The following is a 22,535-nucleotide window of genomic DNA, read 5'->3' as shown; positions in this document are numbered from 1 at the left end:
CTAATTGTAACATGTATTTGTTGCATGTTTTATTGCATTTTTATGCTTTATAAAAGATATCAGAATTTTTTTGGGTGGGGTTTTGGAGCGGATTAGGGCATTTACATGGCAAACACGTCTCTACTTACGGCATTTTAACTTTATGAAACTACTTCCAGTACCAATTAATGTAAGTAGAGATATCACTGTAATCATAATTTTGTTTTCTTCAGTTAAAAAGGCTCTTGTTGTACTTGTTCCATTTTGTGTGTATATTAAACATGGAGTTCTCAATTCTTTTTTTTTTTTTTTCTCTCTGCATGTTTGCGTGCCAAATTTAACAACACATTTTGTAAATCTTGACTCAAACTTCAATAAGTTGCAATCTTTGTAAAGATAAAAAGTTAGGATAGCTCACTTGAAATATCCAGCCATATTTTCTTTGTATTAAATGCTGGGCAGAAATTGGTGCATTTTCATTCGTTTTAACATAATAACCTTTTTAATACATCAAATGAAAATGACACTGGTGAGGATCACTCTATTTCTGGTCTCATTCATCAGTTGAAATTGTAGTTTCCTACCTTGACATCACGATGAAAAGTTTTGACCCCTGAGTTAATAAAGAGGCGCTGTTTAAGTGGCTTGCGCCACCTACTGTTGAAGATGAGAAGTACAACAGAATGTAAACTAAACCCAGCAGGCCATATTTAATTATATGCAATCCCTGCGACCCTGTCACTGAGATCATGCCAAGTACAGTCATATAAATACAGTAAACTATATAATAACAAAAACGGTGATCTTTCAAAATTAAAAACCAAACGGTACCCGGTTCTGGAATGACCCACTCTCTCAAGCACCGCCCAATAGTCGTGTCAGTTATATTAAACCAATCGGATCTCATCGTATTCAAACAACGACAAAGGAGCGCACGATTCGAGAGCAAGCGGGGACTGGTGAGGCGGAGCTAAAGAAACTCGTCGAAACGAATAACATCCCATGGACTCTTAGATGAAAATACGGATCAGAAAGGCTTACTGCTGTACGTAAGGAGTTTTGTGCTTAATAACTTAACATTTAAGGAAATGAAACAATGAGACTCAGGTCAAAGAGAACCTTGACGCCCTACACGGAGACACCGAGGAAAATTCGCCGACCCTCCGCGGACAAAACAGCTACACCTAGACGAACTCGTCCATCGGTGCCAGAAAGTCAATTGCAAGACAAGGTAAGATATACTTTTATCAGCACGTTTTCCGAAGGCAATGACTTAATGATGGTGCTTCGTGTAAATTACACTTACTACAACTTGGCGGCACCGAACTTGACTGTCCTAGCTAACTGTGCTAGGCTAGCTTTCTAATGTTTTAGTCTCCGAGTCAAACAACATGGGCCTTATCTGCCAGCGTCGGTGTCATTCATTGGACATTCAAATCAACTCTGAATTATAAAGGTTTACGTCTGCTGTCAGGTTAAATGAGAGACATACATGGACACTTCATGGTTTCATAGTAAAGACAGACGAACGACCTGGCTATTTAAATGTTTATTACATTCGAGTAGTGTGCGATTCAAAATTGTTTTTCCTCTTCTCGACTTTACAAACACGAAACTATGTGTATTTAAATAAATGAATGAGTGCGGCCTGTTATGTACTGTTGTCCTGTTGGTAATGCGAGGATTAGTTTAGCAGCATGTCGTGCAGACTGTGGCAGCTTTAAACAGGCCAGCTCAACTTGAGTGGATGCCAGCAAATAGGTCAACATCAACATGCATCCCCTGCGCAGTAATACTGAAGTAGAGGCATGTGGCAGTCTTATTTATGGGGGAGTTTTTTTTTTTTTTGGTGTCACTGCGGGTAGGAACCTCTGGGTCCCCCGCAATAAGATACAATTTTAAATACATGGGCCGCGATAATGATTATCTCACGATTAGAGGTTGGGATCGTACGGGTAACCCACGATTCGATACTGTGACGATATGTGGCCCATGATAAAATCATGATACACAGTATCTATGATAGTGTTTTTCAACCAGTGTGCTGCGAGAGATTATCCAATATCGCGAGAAATTATCCAATATCGCATTTTTTTTTTTTTTTTTTTTTGTAAACATCGTCGGGGAGAGTTGCAGTAGGAAGAAAGGAGTAGGTACTATAAGGTTCCGGTCTTGTGCAGATGAGCAAGGTATTGCTCGTGTCGTCTTCAAGAACTGCTCGGATTTCTAGCAATCAGCCACCTTGCTGTCCACGACAATGTGGAACTCAGCACGTCTACTTTACATCATTTGATTAGACTCGTAAAATGTCGATATACACAAAAGTGTCCTTTCCGTTTTATCCATTAGTGAAGACCGTCAATTCTCCCCGTGTTTTGTAAATGTAAATGTCAAAACGTGCCGTGACTCAGAAAAGGTTGAAAAACAATGGTCTATGATATACGATACTGTATATTGTGAGACATTTCTTCAATGATATAAACATGATATATGTTAGAGATGGGAATCTTTGGGCACTTAACGATTCAGAGGCTATGATTCGATTATAAATTGATTATTGATGCCCAGACCTGCCTTTAATGTTCGGTACATTAGTTCCAAAATTGTTCAAAAATTCTCACTGGCTAAACCAAACTACTACTATTTCAGTATCAAGTTAACAGTTCAAAACAGTAAATAAAATAATCAAGGACCCATTCTGTATCAGCAGCTTTAAACTACCTTCAATTAATGTTGTGAATCAACCGTTAAAGTTAAAATTGCTCCCGGTATTCCATAATTTCCCTTCTGTCTACTTTAGATAAAGTTTTAAAACTGTTTCATCATTTAAAGATGGATTATAGTCCAGATTTTGCCAATTTAGGAGTATTTAAGATAAAAAGTTATTTAGGTTTGCTACAACAGAGCCTTCCCGAGAAGTCTACTGCTTTAAAGTGATCCTCTAACTTAAATACATGTAGGCTCTAATGAACCACAATTGTTCTCTTGTACTAAAATATGTTGTTAGAAACACATAAAATGTTAAATCAATGGCAATATTTTATAATATTTAGTCCATATTTTGACCGTTAGTTGGAGCCAAGGTTTGCGGGCTCGCAGTGATGACATCATTGGTATCTTTCGTGTTCAACAATTGCTTATTGCTGCCTAAACTCACGAAATAAAATGCCACGATGTGCTGCTTTTGGATGCAATTTCCAGTCAAATGGAAACAAGGGGAGTGAAGTGAGTGGTCAAGGTGGAATTATTATTTTTAGTGAATAAATGTGCATAAATGGAAGCTTCTCCCCCTTTTTGGTCCCTGTATGCACGTATCCTACCCACCACGCGTTACAACTAGAGCCCGAACATTTTCCCTGGATCCTTAGTCAAGTAAGGGATGCGTCTATTTTCTGGATCCGACGGTCCCACCTCGTCTGCTGTATTGGTTTCGGATCTGTCCATTTTTTTGATTCGTTGGTCCCACAGCGGCTTTTCGGATCAGTCTATTTTGTGGAATCGACGGCTGCGACATTGCCATGGGATCGGTCTAATTCCTGGATCTTCGAGTGAGTAAAAAACGCGGATTTTGATTTTTACTATTGTGGTCTTTTTTGTTGACTATTCTTTGTGGGAGTTTTCCCCAAATCATACTAAATAAATAAAGCACTATGGCACGCTACAGTGACGACAGTGACTCTGACGTGGCCCTTACAACAATGTTGGGAGTTCGGCAGGGAACACGTGTTTGCGTACTGCTGAGCTCCCGAGTGAAGAGTGGTCAAGGTGGAAATATTATTTTTTGTGAATAAATGTGCATAAGTGGAAGCTTCTCCCCTTTTTGGTACTTTTATTCACGTGTCCTAGCTACCATGCGTTACAATGTACAAGACATGGATTACACAAGGTGTGCTCTTTGGCCTGTACTGTAAGCACACGACAGCTCTGGATGCTAACAATCTACATAATTATATTGGGATAAGTTTGAAAACGCAATATGCTTACCTTGAATATCTGCTAACAAAACCGGACAGCATACACTTTCGCTCCCAACCGGGGTTCCCAACAGGACTCTCTCGCATCACCAGTTTTGCCCAACTTTTGTCTTATCAGGTATTTTCTGCACGCATTTTTCCCTGAAGCTTGTCTTGTGAACGACCGACAGTGCTGTCCTGCTCTTCACTTTTCAGATCTGGTTCAAATAGGAAGGGGGAGAACTGACGACATGTTGGGAAAGCTAACGAGTGACGTCATTTCACATGTAGTTCTCTATACATGTTCTAACTCCGCCGTCGTCTGTCATTTCGCATCTTGTTCTATGTACTAGTATATTTGATATCTACCGTAGCGTTATGCGGCTGTATGTTTGTAGCAACTAGCAACTGGGCGTTGTTTGTAGCAGCTGTCGGCCGCAGTCAGGTATTATCTTTTAGAGATTCCATTTTGTTAAAAATATTGATTTTCATTCAAATGTCTGAAATGTTTCCGCAACACAACTGTCAAAAACATCAAAATTCTCTCCTGAGTCTTCCCACTCAATAAAGATTAACAAGCTTCATCACAGTTTTTAGAAGGAGAAATCCTCAGTTTCACTTCCTTTCATTTTGCCTGAGGGAAAAAAAAAAATGTATTTACGGGGGCAAGCTCAAGTTTGTCACAGGCCACTAAAAATTTCGAGCACTTGCCGAAAGGTTTAATAAGTTTGAGACCTGAAGTAGGGCTGTCCCAAACGACTAATTTTCTCCCGATTAGTCAGCCGACTTTTTTTACGATTAGTCGAATAATCTAATAATTTTAAAAAATATATATATTTTTTTGTTTGTTTTTGTTTACTAATTTAGCAATGAAATTTTTGTTGACGCTTATCAATTCACAAAAAACATATTGGAACACTTAAATTATTTATTAAAGTACAAATAAACATGTAAATAACAATAATAAATCACAAATAAACAATGAGTTCAAATGCTGATAGAATTAACTAGTGTAGGATCCCGATTGAAAAGGTGATCTCTTAAACTGATGGTTTACAACTTTTATTCCATCCTTGATGTAATCACACTGTAAGAGCTACGGTGCACACAAATAAAACAACACAATTAGAAATTAACAAAAACTTTTCACCTTTTTCCTTTTAAACCTTATTTATATATCAATGAATTGCCTTTACCTTAATTTATTACCTTATCATTGACAATCTCTCCCTTGAGTGCAATCACTGTATATACTGTATATATTTATGACCTTTTAACCTTATATAATTTTCTATACCATAAAATAAACCATAACATGAAATAAAACTTTCAGTTAGCATTAAAGTGCCTGTGACACGAAAAAGCATGTTTATTTCATAATACACGCGGTATTTTATGCTCCTGAATGATATGGACCGCTTGGATGTGTGTGGAGGCGATCGCTATATTTATTTTGTTTTTTGAATCCCGCGCCAGGAAAATGAGTGACTTCCGGCTTCGGTCTTGCATTGAGGAGGAGGGCGCTGTGACGTGTACGGTAGAAGACGTCCTCTTCACTATACAGCGTACTGTTGTGTATGGGGACAAATGATTCAGCTGATTTTGCGGATTAATACGTTTATTTTTCGCATCGCGCCAGCCAAACGGCTGCAGAAAAATCATTCTGTATGAGGGAGAGGCGTATGCACCTTTTTGGAGTTTCAAAAGGTTCCCATTCACCGTGGATATTTACTGTGGGACCATTGGACTTACGAGGAAGTGAGTAAACATCTTGTTTTGTATTATGTCAAATACGAATACAGCGATTACAAAGTAAACACTACAAACTTCCTTTAAATGAAGGACTACTTACGTTTGATCATTGATAGGCATGTAAAAAGCTGTCCTAATGGTCATTAGCAGCAGCCCGTTAGCTGCACAACAACTCCAGCCACCCTCCACCGGGGAACGAACTGTAAATTGCTCTCCGCCGGGCGGTTTGCCGATCCGCGACGACAATAGACAACCGGGTCGTCATGTCAAATAATCCAGGATAGTTATGTGTGATTTTCCGCTTTGAAGACTTTGAAACATCACTCGGTTCGGGTTAGCATGTCGGCTAGCTGTCAGGCCTTCTGGTTTGTTTACATTCTCCGAAGCCGGGGAAGGGAAATGACATATGTCCGATTTAGGTGTCATAAAATATAGTTCGGGAGGTGCGAGAGTAAAGGTGAAGTCGACAGTTTTAACCATTATGGAGTAATTTTGCCATGTCGTCCTGAATAAATGCATTTTTATTATTTCATATTCCATTCAGCACAAGACTGTTATTTGTCATGACCATGCCATTTATTTAGCAATTGGGGAAAATACTTGGATAAAAAGAATATCCTGTAAAAATATTGAAGTAAAGAGACAGAAACAATGACATTTTGCCGCTCTCTTCGTCGCGTTTTCCTCATTGTGAATAGTTCCCCCTCGACGGGCTGACTGGTCCTTCTCAAGCCATTTATATAGCTATTGGGGAAAAATACTTGGATAAAAAGAATATCCTGTAAAAATATTGAGGTAAAGAGACAGAAACAATGACATTTTGCCGCTCTCTTCGTCGCGTTTTCCTCATTGTGAATAGTTCCCCCTCGACGGGCTGACTGGTCCTTCTCAAGCCATTTATATAGCTATTGGGGAAAAATACTTGGATAAAAAGAATATCCTGTAAAAATATTGAAGTAAAGAGACAGAAACAATGACATTTTGCTGCTCTCTTCGTCGTGTTTTCCTCGTTCTGAATAGTTCTCCCTCGACGGGCTGACTGGTCCTTCTCAAGCCATTTATATTGCTATTGGGGAAAAATACTTGGATAAAAAGAATATCCTGTAAAAATATTGGAGTAGAGAGACTGAAACAATGACATTTGGCGGCTTTCTTCGTCGCGTTTTCCTCGTTCTGAATAATTCCCCCTCAATGGGCTGAATAGTAAAATCGATGAGACCAGTCTACCGCTGACGTCATCCACCTGTTGGGGACGCTAAAGCCCTATAATGGTAGGCGTGGCTAACTGGCAGATTAAAAGGCTAATTTCTCGTCATCTGTGCTTTGCTAAATTGTTGTATATAGTTGAATCGTCTCAAAATATGATTCTAATTCACATAATAATGCCATTTAAGACTTTTTTTCTCGTGTCGTATGCTCTTTAAGGACAATACTAATAGCACATATAGGCCCATTGTCAATGAAACATTATTATTCAGTAAGGCGACAGCACCTTCTGGTGTACAAAAAAAAACAAAAAAAAAACTGGGTGACGGCGCTTGAGGTGTTTATTCACGGCCGACGTGCTTGCCGACGTGCAGCCAAGCTTGGCATTGAAGAGACAGGACAGAAGAGTACCCTCCATTGTTTCTTTGAAATAAGTTAATGTTTTGGACACTCTGGTGCGCTTTTTTTGGCTTTGTGCCGCTTTCCCCGCTTGCATACAGAGCATCCGACATTCTGAACTTTCCACGCATATTTTTTTTTAACCCTTCATTAACCGTCGACGGGATGTTGCGCTCGTGGACGGATTTACGTCATCGATGACGTCAACTATGTCGACTAGTCGGGACAGCTCTAACCTGAAGTGACCTTTTAGGTTGCATCTACTGTATGATATTACAAATAATCATGCTCACTGCTTCAAAATGACCTGAACACTTGGTTCTGGCTGGATGACTCGAACATTGTGTTGACCTCTTTCTGAAATCAGGTCAGTGCCCAACCAAACTTTTCATTGTGTATTGTGTAGGTTGAAGAGACAGCTGATGTCGAAGACGTCCCCATATTGGCGAGGCGCCTACTGCCTCGTGGGCGGCCGAGAAAGAGAGCCATCGCTGCGAATGAAGCATCAGGTAACACCCGAAAACCCCTTGTCATGACATTTAGTGCTTGCTTTCTGCATCTAACCGGTTGACACTGTTCTTCAAGATTCCACCTTAAAGACCCCAAGTAGATCTGTCTTGCGACATGAACGAGTACTATCTGAGATGAGTCCGGTGTCTCCTCACAATTCAGCGTTCGGGAAGATGTACAGCCCCATTGTTCGGTTCGTCACGCCGAGCAAAGAGAGTAAGTAGTAGAGGCTACTGTTCATTACTGTTCTCTTCTTGTTCGGTCCTTTATACAAACTTGCAACACTTAAGCCTGAGTTATACTCCCGCGTTGCGGTGACGGCGTAGCGACTACGGCGTCATTCGACATTCGATAGTTCTGCGGTGAGGGAACGCGTTGCTCTGTAATTCACCGCCAAGCCACTAGAGGGATGTGGCATTATGTTTGCACGGTTTTGGGGCATGCTTGTTTACTTCCGCTAGTCGGAGAAAAAATAAACAATGCAAGATGGAACTCTTGAAAGTAAATATTCTGCTCATCAACACTGAATAAATATGGAACATACAAATGTTGATGGGCAGGCGACGCAGAAGACGGTTTCGAGGCGGTCTGGCCGACTTTTGATGCCGCACAGAGAGTTTTAGACTCGGGTGGAGAGAGCTAGCTGTGGCGGCTAGCTTCAAACTGGCGTCGAGCACTGCGTTCAAGGTCTGCAAAGCCCTCCAGCCTGATTTGTTTGCCGTGTCCTACAACCAGCCAGTGGGAAGCCATAGCAGATTTCTGGCGTCTAGGGAACTTCCCAAACTGCGTTGGGAGGCTTGATTTTAAGGTTATCATAAAAAGCACCGAGGCACTCTCAATCAGTGATGATGTATTGTGTGTGTGAACTGTCTGTTATTGAAAATTAAAGATCAAAACCCCTCTTTGGCACCAAATCTGTGCTTTATTCTTCATATACTTGAAACATATGTACACAGTAAATGATGAAGTGCACCAACCAAAAATACGACATAAAGTGATAAAAAGTTGGCAGTTTTTGGCCGACTGGGTCACCGCTTCGTGTGGCCACTCGATTCCGACCACCCACGTCTCGGTGGTTCTTCCATTTATTTATTTTTTCGATCGCCGACCTTGCCATTTGGCAATCACAATAATAATTTCTTGACGAGACTTGCTCTTCGATGATACTCCCGTCGGCTTGGTCCATTTTTTGCGTGTAGAAAACAATGTTTGATTCTATTGTACAATGGCGGTGTTTTCGCGGTAAACCGGAAACAACAGTCTGAGCGGACCAATCACAGTCCGTTTTCGCTACGTCATACGCGTCTACGCGACGTTAAGGTTACAAAAATCGAGAGGTGCGCGTCAGGCTACGGCGTAGGGTCGTAACTCGATTCTTCCTTGACGGCGTAGGTCTGACGCGGAAGTATAACTCAGGCTTTAGTCTTTAGGTGTGTGCTATCCTAGGCACCCCACGATTTGATTTGATTACGATTCAGGGTGCTACCATTGGATTATTGAACGATGATAACGGTATTGGAATTATCACGATTATCGATGCATCGTGCATTACTAATAAATAAAGTAGCCAAACAAATTTATGTCCATTATTTATTTATTTAAAATATCCTAATGAACGATGGAAATATGCCCATACAACAAAAAGCTGCTCTTAAACTGCTTTTTTTTTTCTTGTTTTTTTTTTTTTTTTACAAGAAAGTGCAAAAACATTAACCATTTTAAAGGCAGTACTTATTTCTCAACATGCCCATACAACCCACAGCCGACCTTGAGATACTGTTTTTCGCAAGAAGGTGCAAAAACATTAACTGTTTGAAAGGCAGTACTTATTTTTCTCAACAATACAATAAAATTTACACTAGTGGAGTGGATTTAATTCCACATTTTCTGGAAACAAACAGTGTCTTTAGAAATAAGACTTCTTTTAACCAATATACTTTGTTTTCATAGATTTCTGTACTATTTTGCATGTTTGTATTGTTACCTCTGTACTTAATCCTGGTTTTAAACGTTCTGCAAGTTGAGTATCTAATTTATCTACACCACCAAACAACGCACAATTTGACATGGAAATACATGTTAGGAAGTCACTAATTAGCATAGCGCTCGGACTTAGCAAAACACCAGGGACTTTTTCCAATTAACACGACTTGAACCTACTGCTGGAAAACTGAAAGATGAGGAGCAACGAACTATCTCTCTTCCCCTTTCGCTCTAAAAAATAACTTGTGCACAGAAGCGTGACCACCGGGTCCCTGCTTGTCTCATACACAAATTTATTTTCCAGTCTTTTGAAAACGAGTAAATCTCTCAATCAGTAACCGGCAGCATCCATCATAACGTTGTGTGTGCGTCAGTTAAAGGTGTCCGTGCGGCAGACCTGTCTTGAATTTCATTTTGCTTCGAGCGGCTGTCAAAAAGTTAATAGGGAAAATCATTGTTTTTTAACATTTGTGAATCGTATTCGAATCGTCACGTGTTGAATTGCGATGCATTTAATAATCGATTTTTTTGGTACTCCCTTATTAGTCTTACTGTTACCTCAAGTCGATGGATTGCAGTTCACTGAGACACAACCCGTAGTCCTTTTGTTTGTAAAATTAACAAACACAAAACACAGTTTTAATCAGAGTTTAAATCTTCCGCTGTTGGCCTTGATGCCAGATTCATTAATCGTAAGTGATGAATGAAATTTTTTTGCATGCAGCGCACTCATCCATGGATTTTAATTGTTGTAGCGGTGAGCATATCAGTTTTGTTTTTTTTTCTTCCCCAAGCACTTCAATCATTTTTACAAGAATAATCCTTAGTAAGTGTTATATATGGAACATTAGTTAATACGTGTTGTGTAGGAAGTTGCTCCAACATGAACACTGCGACATTAGCCTCTATAAATTTCAGTCGGACCAATGGGTGAGAGCTGAGTGGATTGAGCACATCAAAAAAGCCGAGCGGGCAGGTGAGTATTCTGTTGTTTGAGTGAAGCGTTTTACTGAAGACTGCTTTGACAAAGCGACAAATGAACTGTTTCCAATGTAAAGTTGTTGACAATGACATTGGAATTGAAAGAACAAGGCTTAAGCGGACCATTGGTGGCCCACTGCCAAAAGTGCTCAGGTAAAACTAACCTGGTTGTAATATTTTCAGACGATATATTTTTTTAAATCACTGCGCTGGCTGTTTTGTAGAATGGAGAGACTCAAATGTAAGTTATTTACCATTTAGTAGGTGCCCGAGATCCGATGAAAATGGAGCAAAAGCTAATGCTTCCGTGTCGGGCTCTCGCTCTGTCACTTGCGCCCTGTGATTGTGATTCCGGTTCAAACCTGTATGGTAGAATCTCTCTTCGGTTTCAAATATGCAGAGACAACCCGGTACAAAAATGATTTTTATTGGACAATTTGAATAGTTATGGATCTGCTGGAGTCAGTCATTGAATTAGTACACTATCACTAATTCTCAGATTTGTCAACTCATTTTGCTTTTACTGTACATACTATTTTATTAGCAAATACATTATTACCACAATATCAATTTATTTTTATATTTTTATTTGTATTTTTTTTTTACTTTTATTTTTTTACCAAAAAATGCATTAGAGAAAGAAGTTATGTAAAATATTGGCAAGTATATCGGAATAATTGTAGTTTATGTTAAAAACGGATTTGATGAAGTCAGGTTCTTTTCAGTCCGGTGAAAGTGAAAACAAATGTAGCCTGTATCTAGCCTCTGAGCATGTTGAGTAGTTCTTGTACAGTATATCAGCTACTAACCTACAGTAGTTGTTTGGTTGAACGTACAGGTTGGAGTTTGAAAAATAAAGATGTCCCAATCCAATGATGTGATCAGAAATCAGGCGGATTGCACCGTTTTTCAGAGGATCGGAATCGGGTGAAAAGGATCGGGTTTTAATTTTTAAAAATTCATTTGTTTTTTTTTGTTTTTCTTCATGCTTGTACAGCTTCTCACTCTCCCTCCTGCTGGTTTTCTTTGTAAGTGTCAAACGATGATTGACAGGTTTGTAGTAGAGATCGACCAATATGAGTTTTTCAGAACCGATACCGATTATTAGTAGTTAGATGGCCGATAACTGATTTTTTGGAGACAATATTCATTTTAGTGAAAGTGTAAAAATTAGCGGAAAAAAGATTAAATAATGCAAATACTGAACTTAATTAAAATGCCTAAGGCATGTTTATTGAGTCACACAAATAGAAAATAATAGCTAAAAATAGGAGGGGGGGGGGGGGGGTTCGATGGTAGCCAACCAAGAGGTTGTGGGTTCGATTCTCCGCCATGATGACCTTGTCTAAGTATCCTTGAGCAAGATACTAAACCCCACATTGCTCCTGGTACTGCGTCACCAGTATGTAGATGAGGATAGCGTGAAGCGCTTTGAAGGCCTTAAAAGATGGAAAGGCGCAATAGAGTGTGAACTCATTTACCATTTAACAAATCAGAGGACTGGGTCAATACTCGTGCAGGGACAGCAAGTAAGAGAGAGATGCATGGCTGCATCTGAGCTGAAATTACCTAGTTTCTCCAAATCAGGTGGCTCAGACCCAGGTGCAAAAATATGCAATCTGGACATCCCTATTGAAAAACAGTTCAAACCCAGCCCTCTGAGAGAAACACCAGTGCTACAACACCTAAAATGGTATGGAGCCATATATTCATTTAGAAGCCCCTTGTAATTTCTTTCTTTGCTTGTAAAATGTAAAGGCTAAATAGTGACAATCCTGATTTGAGTCACCGAGTGCATTCATATGGTATATCATATAATTATTTGCTCATATTTAACTATTTACTCTGTCGGTCACTGGTTGATCAAAAGAAATGTGATTCGTGGCATAACCATTTCTTATGTGATGCTATTAAGTGAGAAAATATTTTGTCTTCATTAAAAAAAAAAAACACAGATTACAAAGGTCAAGGAAACAATGTGTTGATGAGCCCAGAGCAAGGAGTGTTTGGTTATGGCTCCATGGACCTTCTGGTGGGAGAGGACGATGACCATGTCTTCAGTCCGTAAGTGCTACCCTCAGCCTGCAACATTTTCAAAAAACATCCATGTCTGTTAACTGTAGAGTAAGTTTGTACCAGATGTATTCACATTTTATACCGGTTTGATGGTTTACCGTGGTTTTTAGAAGTCATTGTTAGTGAAGCAAATCAATTTTGTAATACCGGTAAGTCTGCCTGTTAGATCCTTTGTTAAACATTGAAAGGTTTTTAAATGATATATAGCGAATGGGAGCACATCAGTAACGTATTGGGATTCAAAGTATTGCATTATACTACCACATCTATATATTGTCACACCCCAAATTGCAACCAGCTACAAGTTATTGTGTCTAGTATTGGTGAAAGTGAAAATGATATGGTTTGATCGTTCAGTATCATTTTGATTAATATGTGCAGTAACTTTTGAACATTTGATGCTTACTTTCAGCTGTTCACAAAGTAACATTTTCAAATTGGATCTTTACGTGGATTTTTTTTAAATAGAAAAATATACAGTATTTGTTCATTAGCTTACTTTTGCTTTACCCAATATTAAAATAAGATGTACTTATATAGCACTTTACAAAAACCTAAAAGGTCCTTAAAGTGCTTTACAACAATGGAAATTATTGTTCATGATAACTAAAAGGCAGGAAAGTATTATACAATAAAATTGAGGGGAATGAAAAAAATATATACTGCTAAAAGTCAAAGCAGCAAATAATACAATAAAACAGATCAAATCGGAACACATTAAAACCTTTAAGACATATAACCAGGCTACTCTAGTCAGGAGAAAATGCAAGTCTAAAAAAGTGAGTCTTCTACCGCGATTGAAAAAGTTCTAGATTAGTATTAATGGTGCGGATTCCACAATCTGGTGGCAGCAACCGCAAAAGAACGATCATCCCAATGTTTAAGTCTTGACCATGGAACTTGCAGAAGAATCTGGCCAGTAAAACGAAGATCCATGCCAGAGTTACGCAGGGTTAAAATCTCTGACAAATATGGAATATTGTTGTTTTTTTAATAAAAAAATGGGGGAAAACATCACAGAGGAAAAATCTGTTAACCATTTAAACAAATATATAAAAATAATACATGTTTGAGCTGTAATCCAATACAGCAATATTTTTGCCCAGGGTTACCATATCACCAGATTCTTATACCGTCCCAGTGTTATTGTTCCTATTTGTATAATCACAGTATTTGGTGTTTATTAACAATTATCCAACAGACTTGTTTTGTTTTTAATAATTTTTACCCAGCTTCACTTTCATGAAGAACTTGCCATCACAGTCCCAGTATTCCCAACCCAGACTGCCTGACATCCCCCCTAAGACTAGGAGCACACCAGAGGCCACACTTGTGTTGGACCTGGTAAGTTCCATCCTCTTGGCTACTGTGCTATTCCAGCAAGGCCTTTTGCATTAGCCTAAATGTGACCTTCAAGCAGGAAACCCAAACCAAAAGTTGGTATCTTTGTTATAACACTATTTTGTACAATAAATAACTTATTATAATTTGTTTTCATTTGCTTGCCTAATCAGGAATATTACATGTTTTATTACTTCGCATGTGACAATTAATAGTTGCCTGGGGGCATTCGGGAAGGGGTTAACTTAGAGCCCTTGTAAGTTTAAGTGCTCAGCCCGCTAGCCTTATGGCTACCCTGTAAACATCATGTAGATCAACATATCAATCAATCAAATTTATTTACTAGTATATTCAGTTCAATTCAATACATAAGGTTCCCTCAGGGAAATTAGTTCTCCCTCAGGGAAAGCCTTTTACAAAAACCTGAGGTCCTCAAAGTGCTTTACAGCAAAGCAAAATAGTACATGATGAATAAAAGGCAGGAAAGTACTATATACACAATAAGATTGTATAAAATAAAAGGCCTGGATTAGTTATGGTGTGGATATAAAGGGGCAGGCTATTCCACAACCTGAGGCCAACAACCGCAAAAGTTCGATCACCCCACTGTTTTAGTCTTGCCCTTGGAATTTACAAAAGAAGCTGGCTGGAAAAAACAAAGAGTCCTGCCAGGATTACGAAGGGTTAACAGCTCTGACAAGCACCAGAGGGAGCTCAGCCATTAATGGTAAATGTTTGCCGTAAAATCAATTAAAACATAACCTGGAAGCCAGTGGAGTGACGATACCATAGATAGTTAGATATCATCTTGTATTATAATTCAAACCAATCTGTAATCCTTGTGCCTTCAGGAGGAAACATTGATGTTTGGCTCCCTGAACATGATCGACAATGCCGAATACACCTACCTGACAACTTTTCAGGATCATCAGTACAAGGTAGACTGAAGACTGAACACAATAATGCACCTGAAATTTGTAATTTTAACCATCTATGGTTGATGAGATGTGGTTATGCTGTGCCAGTTTTTATCTTGCTGTTTATACTGTGATGGTAAATGACTTTTGACTCATTAGGCAACTCTAGTTGTATTATGGTATTCAGAGTACAGTGGGGCAAATAAGTATTAAGTCAACCACTGATTGTGCAAGTTCTCCTACTTGAAACTATTGGAGAGGCCTGTAATTGTCAACATAGGTAAACCTCAACCATGAGAGACAGAATGTGGAGAAGAAAAAAAAAAGAAAATCACATTGTTTGATTTCTAAAGAATTTACTTGCAAATCATGGTGGAAAATAAGTATTTGGTCAATACCAAAAGTTCATCTCAATACTTTGTTATGCACCCTTTGTTGGCAATAACAGAGGCCAAATGTTTTCGACTGATCTGTGTAAAGGAAAGAATAAATGGGGCCATGTATTGAGAGATTTAGAGTGAAAATCTTTCCATCAGCAAGGGCATTGAAGATGAGACGTGGCTGGGTCTTTCAGCATGACAATGATCTCAAACACACAGCCAGGGCAACAAAGGAGTGGCTTCGTAAGAAGCATTTCAAGGTCCTGAATTGGCCTAGCCAGTCTCCAGATCTCAACCCCATAGAAAATCTGTGGAGGGAGTTGAAAGTCCGTGTTGCCCAACGACGGCCCCAAAACATCACTGCTCTAGAGAAGATCTGCATGGAGGAATGGGCCAAAATACCAGCAACAGTGTGTGAAAAGCTTGTGAAGAGTTACAGAAAACATTTGGCCTCCGTTATTGCCAAAAATGGGTACATAACAAAGTATTGAGATGAACTTTTGGTATTGACCAAATACTTATTTTCCGCCATGATTTGCAAATAATTTCTTTAAAAATCAAACAAAGTGATTTTCCAGAGGTTTTTTCCACATTCTGTCTCTAATGGTTGAGGTTTGCCCATGTTGACAATTACAGGCCTCTCTAATATTTTCAAGTGGGAGAACTTGCACAATTAGTGGTTGACTAAATACTTATTTGCCCCACTGTATGCATTGTGGTTAGTTAGTAAAAGAAAAAAATATGTAAAAATGCATTAACGGCAATAGATGTTCATTCCTTTTGATTCGGAGGCCCTGGTAGAAAATGATAGCCATTAATAGCAGTCAGACAATTAAAGCAAAAACATTAGCGTGTATGGTTTTTTTGGTTCATGACAATAAAAATGTTCTCTTCTCTTACTAACAGGTTTACATGATCCTCCGACCTTATTTAAAGGAGTTCCTGCAGTCTGTGGCGAAAACATATGAGGTGTGCCTCTAGTTCATTTTCTGCATAATGAATTTTTGTGCTGGTTACTCTCCCCTGTAGTCTGATTGTTCATTGATTATCCATGGTAGGTGTTAAATCATTTTCGACCTTGCTGTGTAATCCAAAAGGTTTACCATGATGTTTTAGCTCTGTCATTGCTCACACAACTACAAATAATAAGGCATTATTTATCTAAAAAGTGTAACATTATCATGAGCTATTCTTAACTTCTGATATTCCACTTTCAAAAGTGTAGGGGGAGCCGTAAAGCAAGAGCTCCTCACTGTAGCCATAATCTGAGCAGTAAATGTCTATCGCTGTCACGTTACTGAACCTGTCGTGTGTTGCAGCTCTTCATTTATACCTGTGCAAAGAAGGAGTACGCTGAGAAGATTCTGGACATCCTGGATCCACGAAGGAAGCTCTTTCGGTGCGATTTCCTAAACCTTGATTTCCCCTTTTTATCTTGTAGGTAATCAATGTATAACATGCACTCTCACTGTTTCTCCACCAATTATCCTTGCAGCCACCGCCTCTATCAGGATGAGTGTGCGTGTGTCCTTGGGCACTACATTAAAGATCTTCGTATCCTGGGGAGAGACCTTGCCAAGACTGTAGTTCTAGACAATGCACCCCATACTTACCCGTACCATGTCAGTATTGCACAGATCGTCCGCTATTTTGACTGGTTTCACTTTGACACATCTTACGATGCCATTTTAATTTTGCAGTTAATGAACACTCTTCCAATCAAGAGTTGGTCTGGTGAGCCAGATGACCGAGAACTACAGAAGCTCATCCCCTACATGGAGAAACTTTCTGCAGCGGTTTGTGTTTACGATTCACTCCAAACGTGCTGTGCTAGTTTGTTAGAATTTTTTTATATATTTTTTTGGAATCACCCTATATTTTCCAGTTTGGAGTCAAAGGTTATCAGTAGCAGCAGACCTCCCACTTCCACTGTCATTACAATCTTGTGTTTTTTCAGGAGGATTTTCGAGAGGTGCTGAAAAAGAGGAAGGATCACTTCCACCGACTGCTGTCAGAGGACTGATATGAACAACGCCCTCCCGCTCGGCTTTTACGCAAAGTACCACCTCACCTACACATCTTGACCCTCAAAGATTTTGTTTGCACTCTTATTGCTTAAACGTTGAAAGCTGAATGGTGACGGACCTCCATGCTTGATGTTTCCTCTCCCTGAACTTTATTTAAGGATGATGCATCCATATTTCAATCATGCTGCTCATTGCTTAGCACCCCAATTTCCCTTGAGTCATTCCACAGGGTAATTGACAAGGAGATGAAACTTGAAATGTGTTGTATATAGTGATCTGTAATTCTTGATTATTTGACCTAATTCCTTTTATTTTAGATAAATGTTTCCTTCAATAAAATTAATGAAACAGTGAGGGGAAATCGCATTTTCTTTGTCCATGTTTCATGTGATTGTGTGAAATATTTATGGCATTTAACAACAATGCACTTAAACAAACAACAATGGCACATTTGCTTGAACTCTCTCCTATACCATCACCCCCTGCGCCTCTAATGCGACACCCAAGTCATAAATTGTTTGTCGTGTGATTGCAAAGCTCTGTCTTCTGGACCGCTCAGCTGGGTTGTCAGCTGTGTCTCTCTGGTGCTTTCAAAACCAAAACAAGACCAGTCTGTATAAATAGTCTTCCCTTCCCGTTGAGCAGGAAAGACCTAACTTAGCAGCTAGTAGTGGAAAAGATTAGTGTGGCAGTTGAGAAATCGTTTCGATCTAGTCATGCAACCTTTTTTTTTTTTTTTTTTGGATAACTCCCAGTTGATTTGGGCAGGAGTGCAAAAGTTTTTACCTGGGCGTTATATCACAAAGCTTATAGTTTTTACACTTTATTTGACCTTTAGTGCTTGGTGCCATCTCCGTATACTCCCTTTAGGTCATTGAAGTAAAAGTGGTCACAATGAATGCACCACCCTCTTTCTATTAATTACATTTGTCCCATTAAGTTATTTCTTATAATTGATTATACCTGATAAATTAAAACCTGATTGATGTGTAATCCTATTTAAATAATTATAATCGTACGTTTAGTTGAACCTTTATTTACACAGTGATTGCTAAAGTGTGGTATGAGTACCACCTGGGGTACATGGGCTCTATTTACAGTGCCTTGCAAAAGTATTCGGCCCCCTTGAACCTTGCAACCTTTCGCCACATTTCAGGCTTCAAACATAAAGATATCAAATTTTAATTTTTTGTCAAGAATCAACAACAAGTGGGACACAATCGTGAAGTGGAACAAAATTTATTGGATAATTTAAACTTTTTTAACAAATAAAAAACAAAGTGGGGCGTGCAATATTATTCGGCCCCCTTGCGTTAATACTTTGTAGCGCCACCTTTTGCTTTGACTTGGCCATTCTAACACCTGGATACGTTTATTTTTTAACCATTCCATTGTAGATTTGGCTTTGTTTTGGATCATTGTCCTGTTGGAAGATAAATCTCCGTCCCAGTCTCAGGTCTTGTGCAGATACCAACAGGTTTTCTTCCAGAATGTTCCTGTATTTGCCTGCATCCATCTTCCCGTCAATTTTAACCATCTTCCCTGTCCCTGCTGAAGAAAAGCAGGCCCAAACCATGATGCTGCCACCATGTTTGACAGTGGGGATGGTGTGTTCAGGGTGATGAGCTGTGTTGCTTTTACGCCAAACATATCGTTTTGCATTGTGGCCAAAAAGTTCAATTTTGGTTTCATCTGACCAGAGCACCTTCTTCCACATGTTTGGTGTGTCTCCCAGGTGGCTTATGGCAAACTTTAAAAGAGATTTTTTATGGATATCTTTGAGAAATGGCTTTCTTCTTGCCACTCTTCCATAAAGGCCAGATTTGTGCAGTGTACGACTGATTGTTGTCCTATGGACAGACTCTCCCACCTCAGCTGTAGATCTCTGCAGTTCATCCAGAGTGATCATGGGCCTCTTGGCTGCATCTCTGATCAGTTTTCTCCTTGTTTGAGAAGGAAGTTTGGAAGGACGGCCGGGTCTTGGTAGATTTGCAGTGGTCTGATGCTCCTACCATTTCAATATGATGGCTTGCACAGTGCTCCTTGAGATGTTTAAAGCTTGGGAAATCTTTTTGTATCCAAATCCGGCTTTAAACTTCCCCACAACAGTATCTCGGACCTGCCTGGTGTGTTCCTTGGTTTTCATAATGCTCTCTGCACTTTAAACAGAACCCTGAGACTATCACAGAGCAGGTGCATTTATACGGAGACTTGATTACACACATTTGGATTCTATTTATCATCATCGGTCATTTAGGACAACATTGGATCATTCAGAGAACCTCACTGAACTTCTGGAGTGAGTTTGCTGCACTGAAAGTAAAGGGGCCGAATAATATTGCACGCCCCACTTTTCAGTTTTTTATTTGTTAAAAAAGTTTAAATTATCCAATAAATGTTGTTCCACTTCACGATTGTGTCCCACTTGTTGATTCTTGACAAAAAAATTAAATTTCATATCTTTATGTTTGAAGCCTGAAATGTGGCGAAAGGTTGCAAGATTCAAGGGGGCCGAATACTTTTGCAAGGCACTGTATATGCGAAAGACTGAATTAAAATTGTTTTATTTTTAATCCATTACAGTACATTAATACAGTGCAGTTGTATTCAATTTATACTACAAAAAATGCTCATTTAAATGCTGTCGAGTGTTATCTTTTCAAAGAAGTTATGGACAACTTTGAAGTGTAAAACCATTTCACTCATTCCTTAAGTATGTGCCTTTTTTATTACCGAAATCTAAGCACAGTGTGAATGCTCAAACTTTGGCTTATGAAAACCTCTGCCTTTTTTCCTCCTAGAACATTTTAGCCTACTACAAGACTGTTCACCACGATGATGGAGCAATAAGTAATTCTTGAAGTTGTACTTGCTGTGAAATTTTTAAGAACCACAGATGGATCTACAGTGAAAGTACTGTTAAAGCCTTTTAGGGACTTTGGTTGCTACAGTGGATGTCAATTTAAAAGGTTATTATCTTAACATTCACTGCCAGTCCAGGTCACAGTATTTGTCTTGGTAGTAATTAAGAGGAAAATTTATATTGAAAACCCATTGACAGCAATAGATGTCCAATCCATTTCAGCTGGGAAGCAGTCCCAGATAAAATGGATTGGACATCTTCTGCCGTAAGTTTAGCTATGTGAGGTCACAAAAGATTTATAAAAAAAATAAAATTCCCAGACAGTGTTGTTTTTGGTAGCCCTTTTAATTTTTGTCTTAGTCTTTTGGACAATAATACTTATTAATCTTAGTCATATTTTAACCATCTGAAAATGTGTTTCTTCGTCTAATTTTTGTTGACGAAAACTTAAAACTAATTTCATTTAGTTTTAGTTTATGTTTACTGAAAATGTTTTCGTCAGAAATTTTTTTTAAAAATTCTAACTATTTTATATAAACATCGACACGAGCATATATTGTAGCGTCTACAAGGAAAACGCCAACTTCTTGATAATACACACTTGGCAGGAAAACATTACATTTTCAACTAATTATATGCTTGCAGTTAGCATTAGCCGAATGCTAACTCGAACGCGAATGCTATGCTCACGCTATGAGATACATTTAGTGTGTGATGAGCACCCAGAACAGGCCTTTAAAGGCTAAAGCAACATTGCAGACTCTCTCTGGCAAAGATAGGACAACAAATCTTACCGTGTGTGCAAGCCTGGAGAGCAGCAGCATGTCACATGAGTGACACAACCAGACACTGCGACGACACAGGCTAACAACACATAAAATGCCACACATTGTGAACATGTGACGGAAACTATTGAGTATTTTCGTCTTGTTTAGTCTCGTCAGACAAAAACTGGCATTAGTCTTGTTGTGTTTTAGTCTTCCAAAGCAAGTTTTTTTGCTCGTTATCGTCTCATCATGAAAAACTTGTTCGTTGTCAAAATATTTGTTAGTATCCTTGACAAAAACACTATTCCCAGAGTAAAACACACCACACAATTCCTCCCCAATTTATCACATTGTTTTAATTCATTTTTTTAAGTTAAGTTTGAAATATTTTTTTAATCAATTATATTTAAAATCCAAAATTATTTATTTTGCTCATCGTAAAATAAAAGCGGCCAACGCAAATGGGGGCGCAAACTCCGCAAAGTATTTGCCCAGTGGACTGAAATCATAGGCGGAGTTTGAATTTTGGGGCAGAGGGGGCACAACATGTTGATGACCCCGAAACGCAGTGTCAGCAACAAAATGAATTTACAAGAATATTTATAATAATAAGTTGACAATGAGTGTTTTTTTCCCCATCATTCTTGAGTGGAAATCTAAATAAGACTGCTAAGGCAATACTTTTCGGCAACATAGTCATCCATTGAATATGGTACGCCTGTGGGTGTCTTGCCAATGTAGTTACCCCAGTCAAAAATCGTATCTCCTGGGCGGAGCCATATGGAGGTAGATTTGTGTCTGTTATTCAACCAAAAAAACGTCGCTTCAATTAAAAAAATGTGTTTGAATGCAAAAATAAATTTGAAACTCAAAAAAATGCATGTGAAAGCTATTTTTCTTGGATTTTTTTTTTTCTGAATGGTTTTATTTTTTTATTATTCAATCAAAAAATAAGTTGCTTAAAAAATGTATAGATTTTCAAAAAGAAAATCAATCAAAAAAAGAAAAATTTTAATCATAGAAAAGTTTTTGAATGCGAAAAATATTTGAGATTGAAAAATTTGCATTTGATTACTTAATTTTTCATTCAAGTTTTCTTTGATTGAAGCAATCCTTTTTGTGTTTGGGCCATATTATGATTATGTTTGTGTCTAAATCATTCAATCCCCCAAAAAAGTTGCTTCAATCAAAAAAAATATTTTCGATCAAAGACAAAAAATCGTTTTTCAAAAAAAATTTTTTTTAAATTTTTTTTTATTATATGCAAAGCAAATGACCGTCTAAGGGGCTCGAAAAATAATTTTAACCCATTATAATTTTTTTTTTTTTTTTTCATTTAATTAATTTTTGTTGCAGTTTTATTGCTTTACAACTTTTATATATACGTATAGGAAAGTCAAT

At 38.5% G+C, this 22,535-nt stretch overlaps 1 protein-coding gene across 1 annotated transcript; it reads left to right on the top strand.

The window, feature by feature from the left end:
• Positions 1-908: 908 nt before the first annotated feature.
• On the top strand, positions 909-17,856 carry ctdspl3 (CTD (carboxy-terminal domain, RNA polymerase II, polypeptide A) small phosphatase like 3). The gene is made up of 11 exons (XM_057840061.1): positions 909-1,210; positions 7,696-7,798; positions 7,875-8,015; positions 12,719-12,827; positions 14,072-14,183; positions 15,032-15,118; positions 16,384-16,446; positions 16,797-16,876; positions 16,973-17,099; positions 17,178-17,273; positions 17,435-17,856. The coding sequence occupies exons 1-11, from the start codon at positions 1,076-1,078 to the stop codon at positions 17,498-17,500; spliced, it is 1,119 nt and encodes a 372-aa protein (XP_057696044.1). The 5' UTR covers positions 909-1,075; the 3' UTR covers positions 17,501-17,856.
• The last annotated feature ends 4,679 nt before the right edge of the window (positions 17,857-22,535 follow it).

Source organism: Corythoichthys intestinalis, chromosome 7 (assembly GCF_030265065.1).
Source record: "Corythoichthys intestinalis isolate RoL2023-P3 chromosome 7, ASM3026506v1, whole genome shotgun sequence".
NCBI classification, from domain to species: domain Eukaryota; kingdom Metazoa; phylum Chordata; class Actinopteri; order Syngnathiformes; family Syngnathidae; genus Corythoichthys; species Corythoichthys intestinalis.
This window is presented reverse-complemented; position numbering and strand designations above follow the sequence as displayed.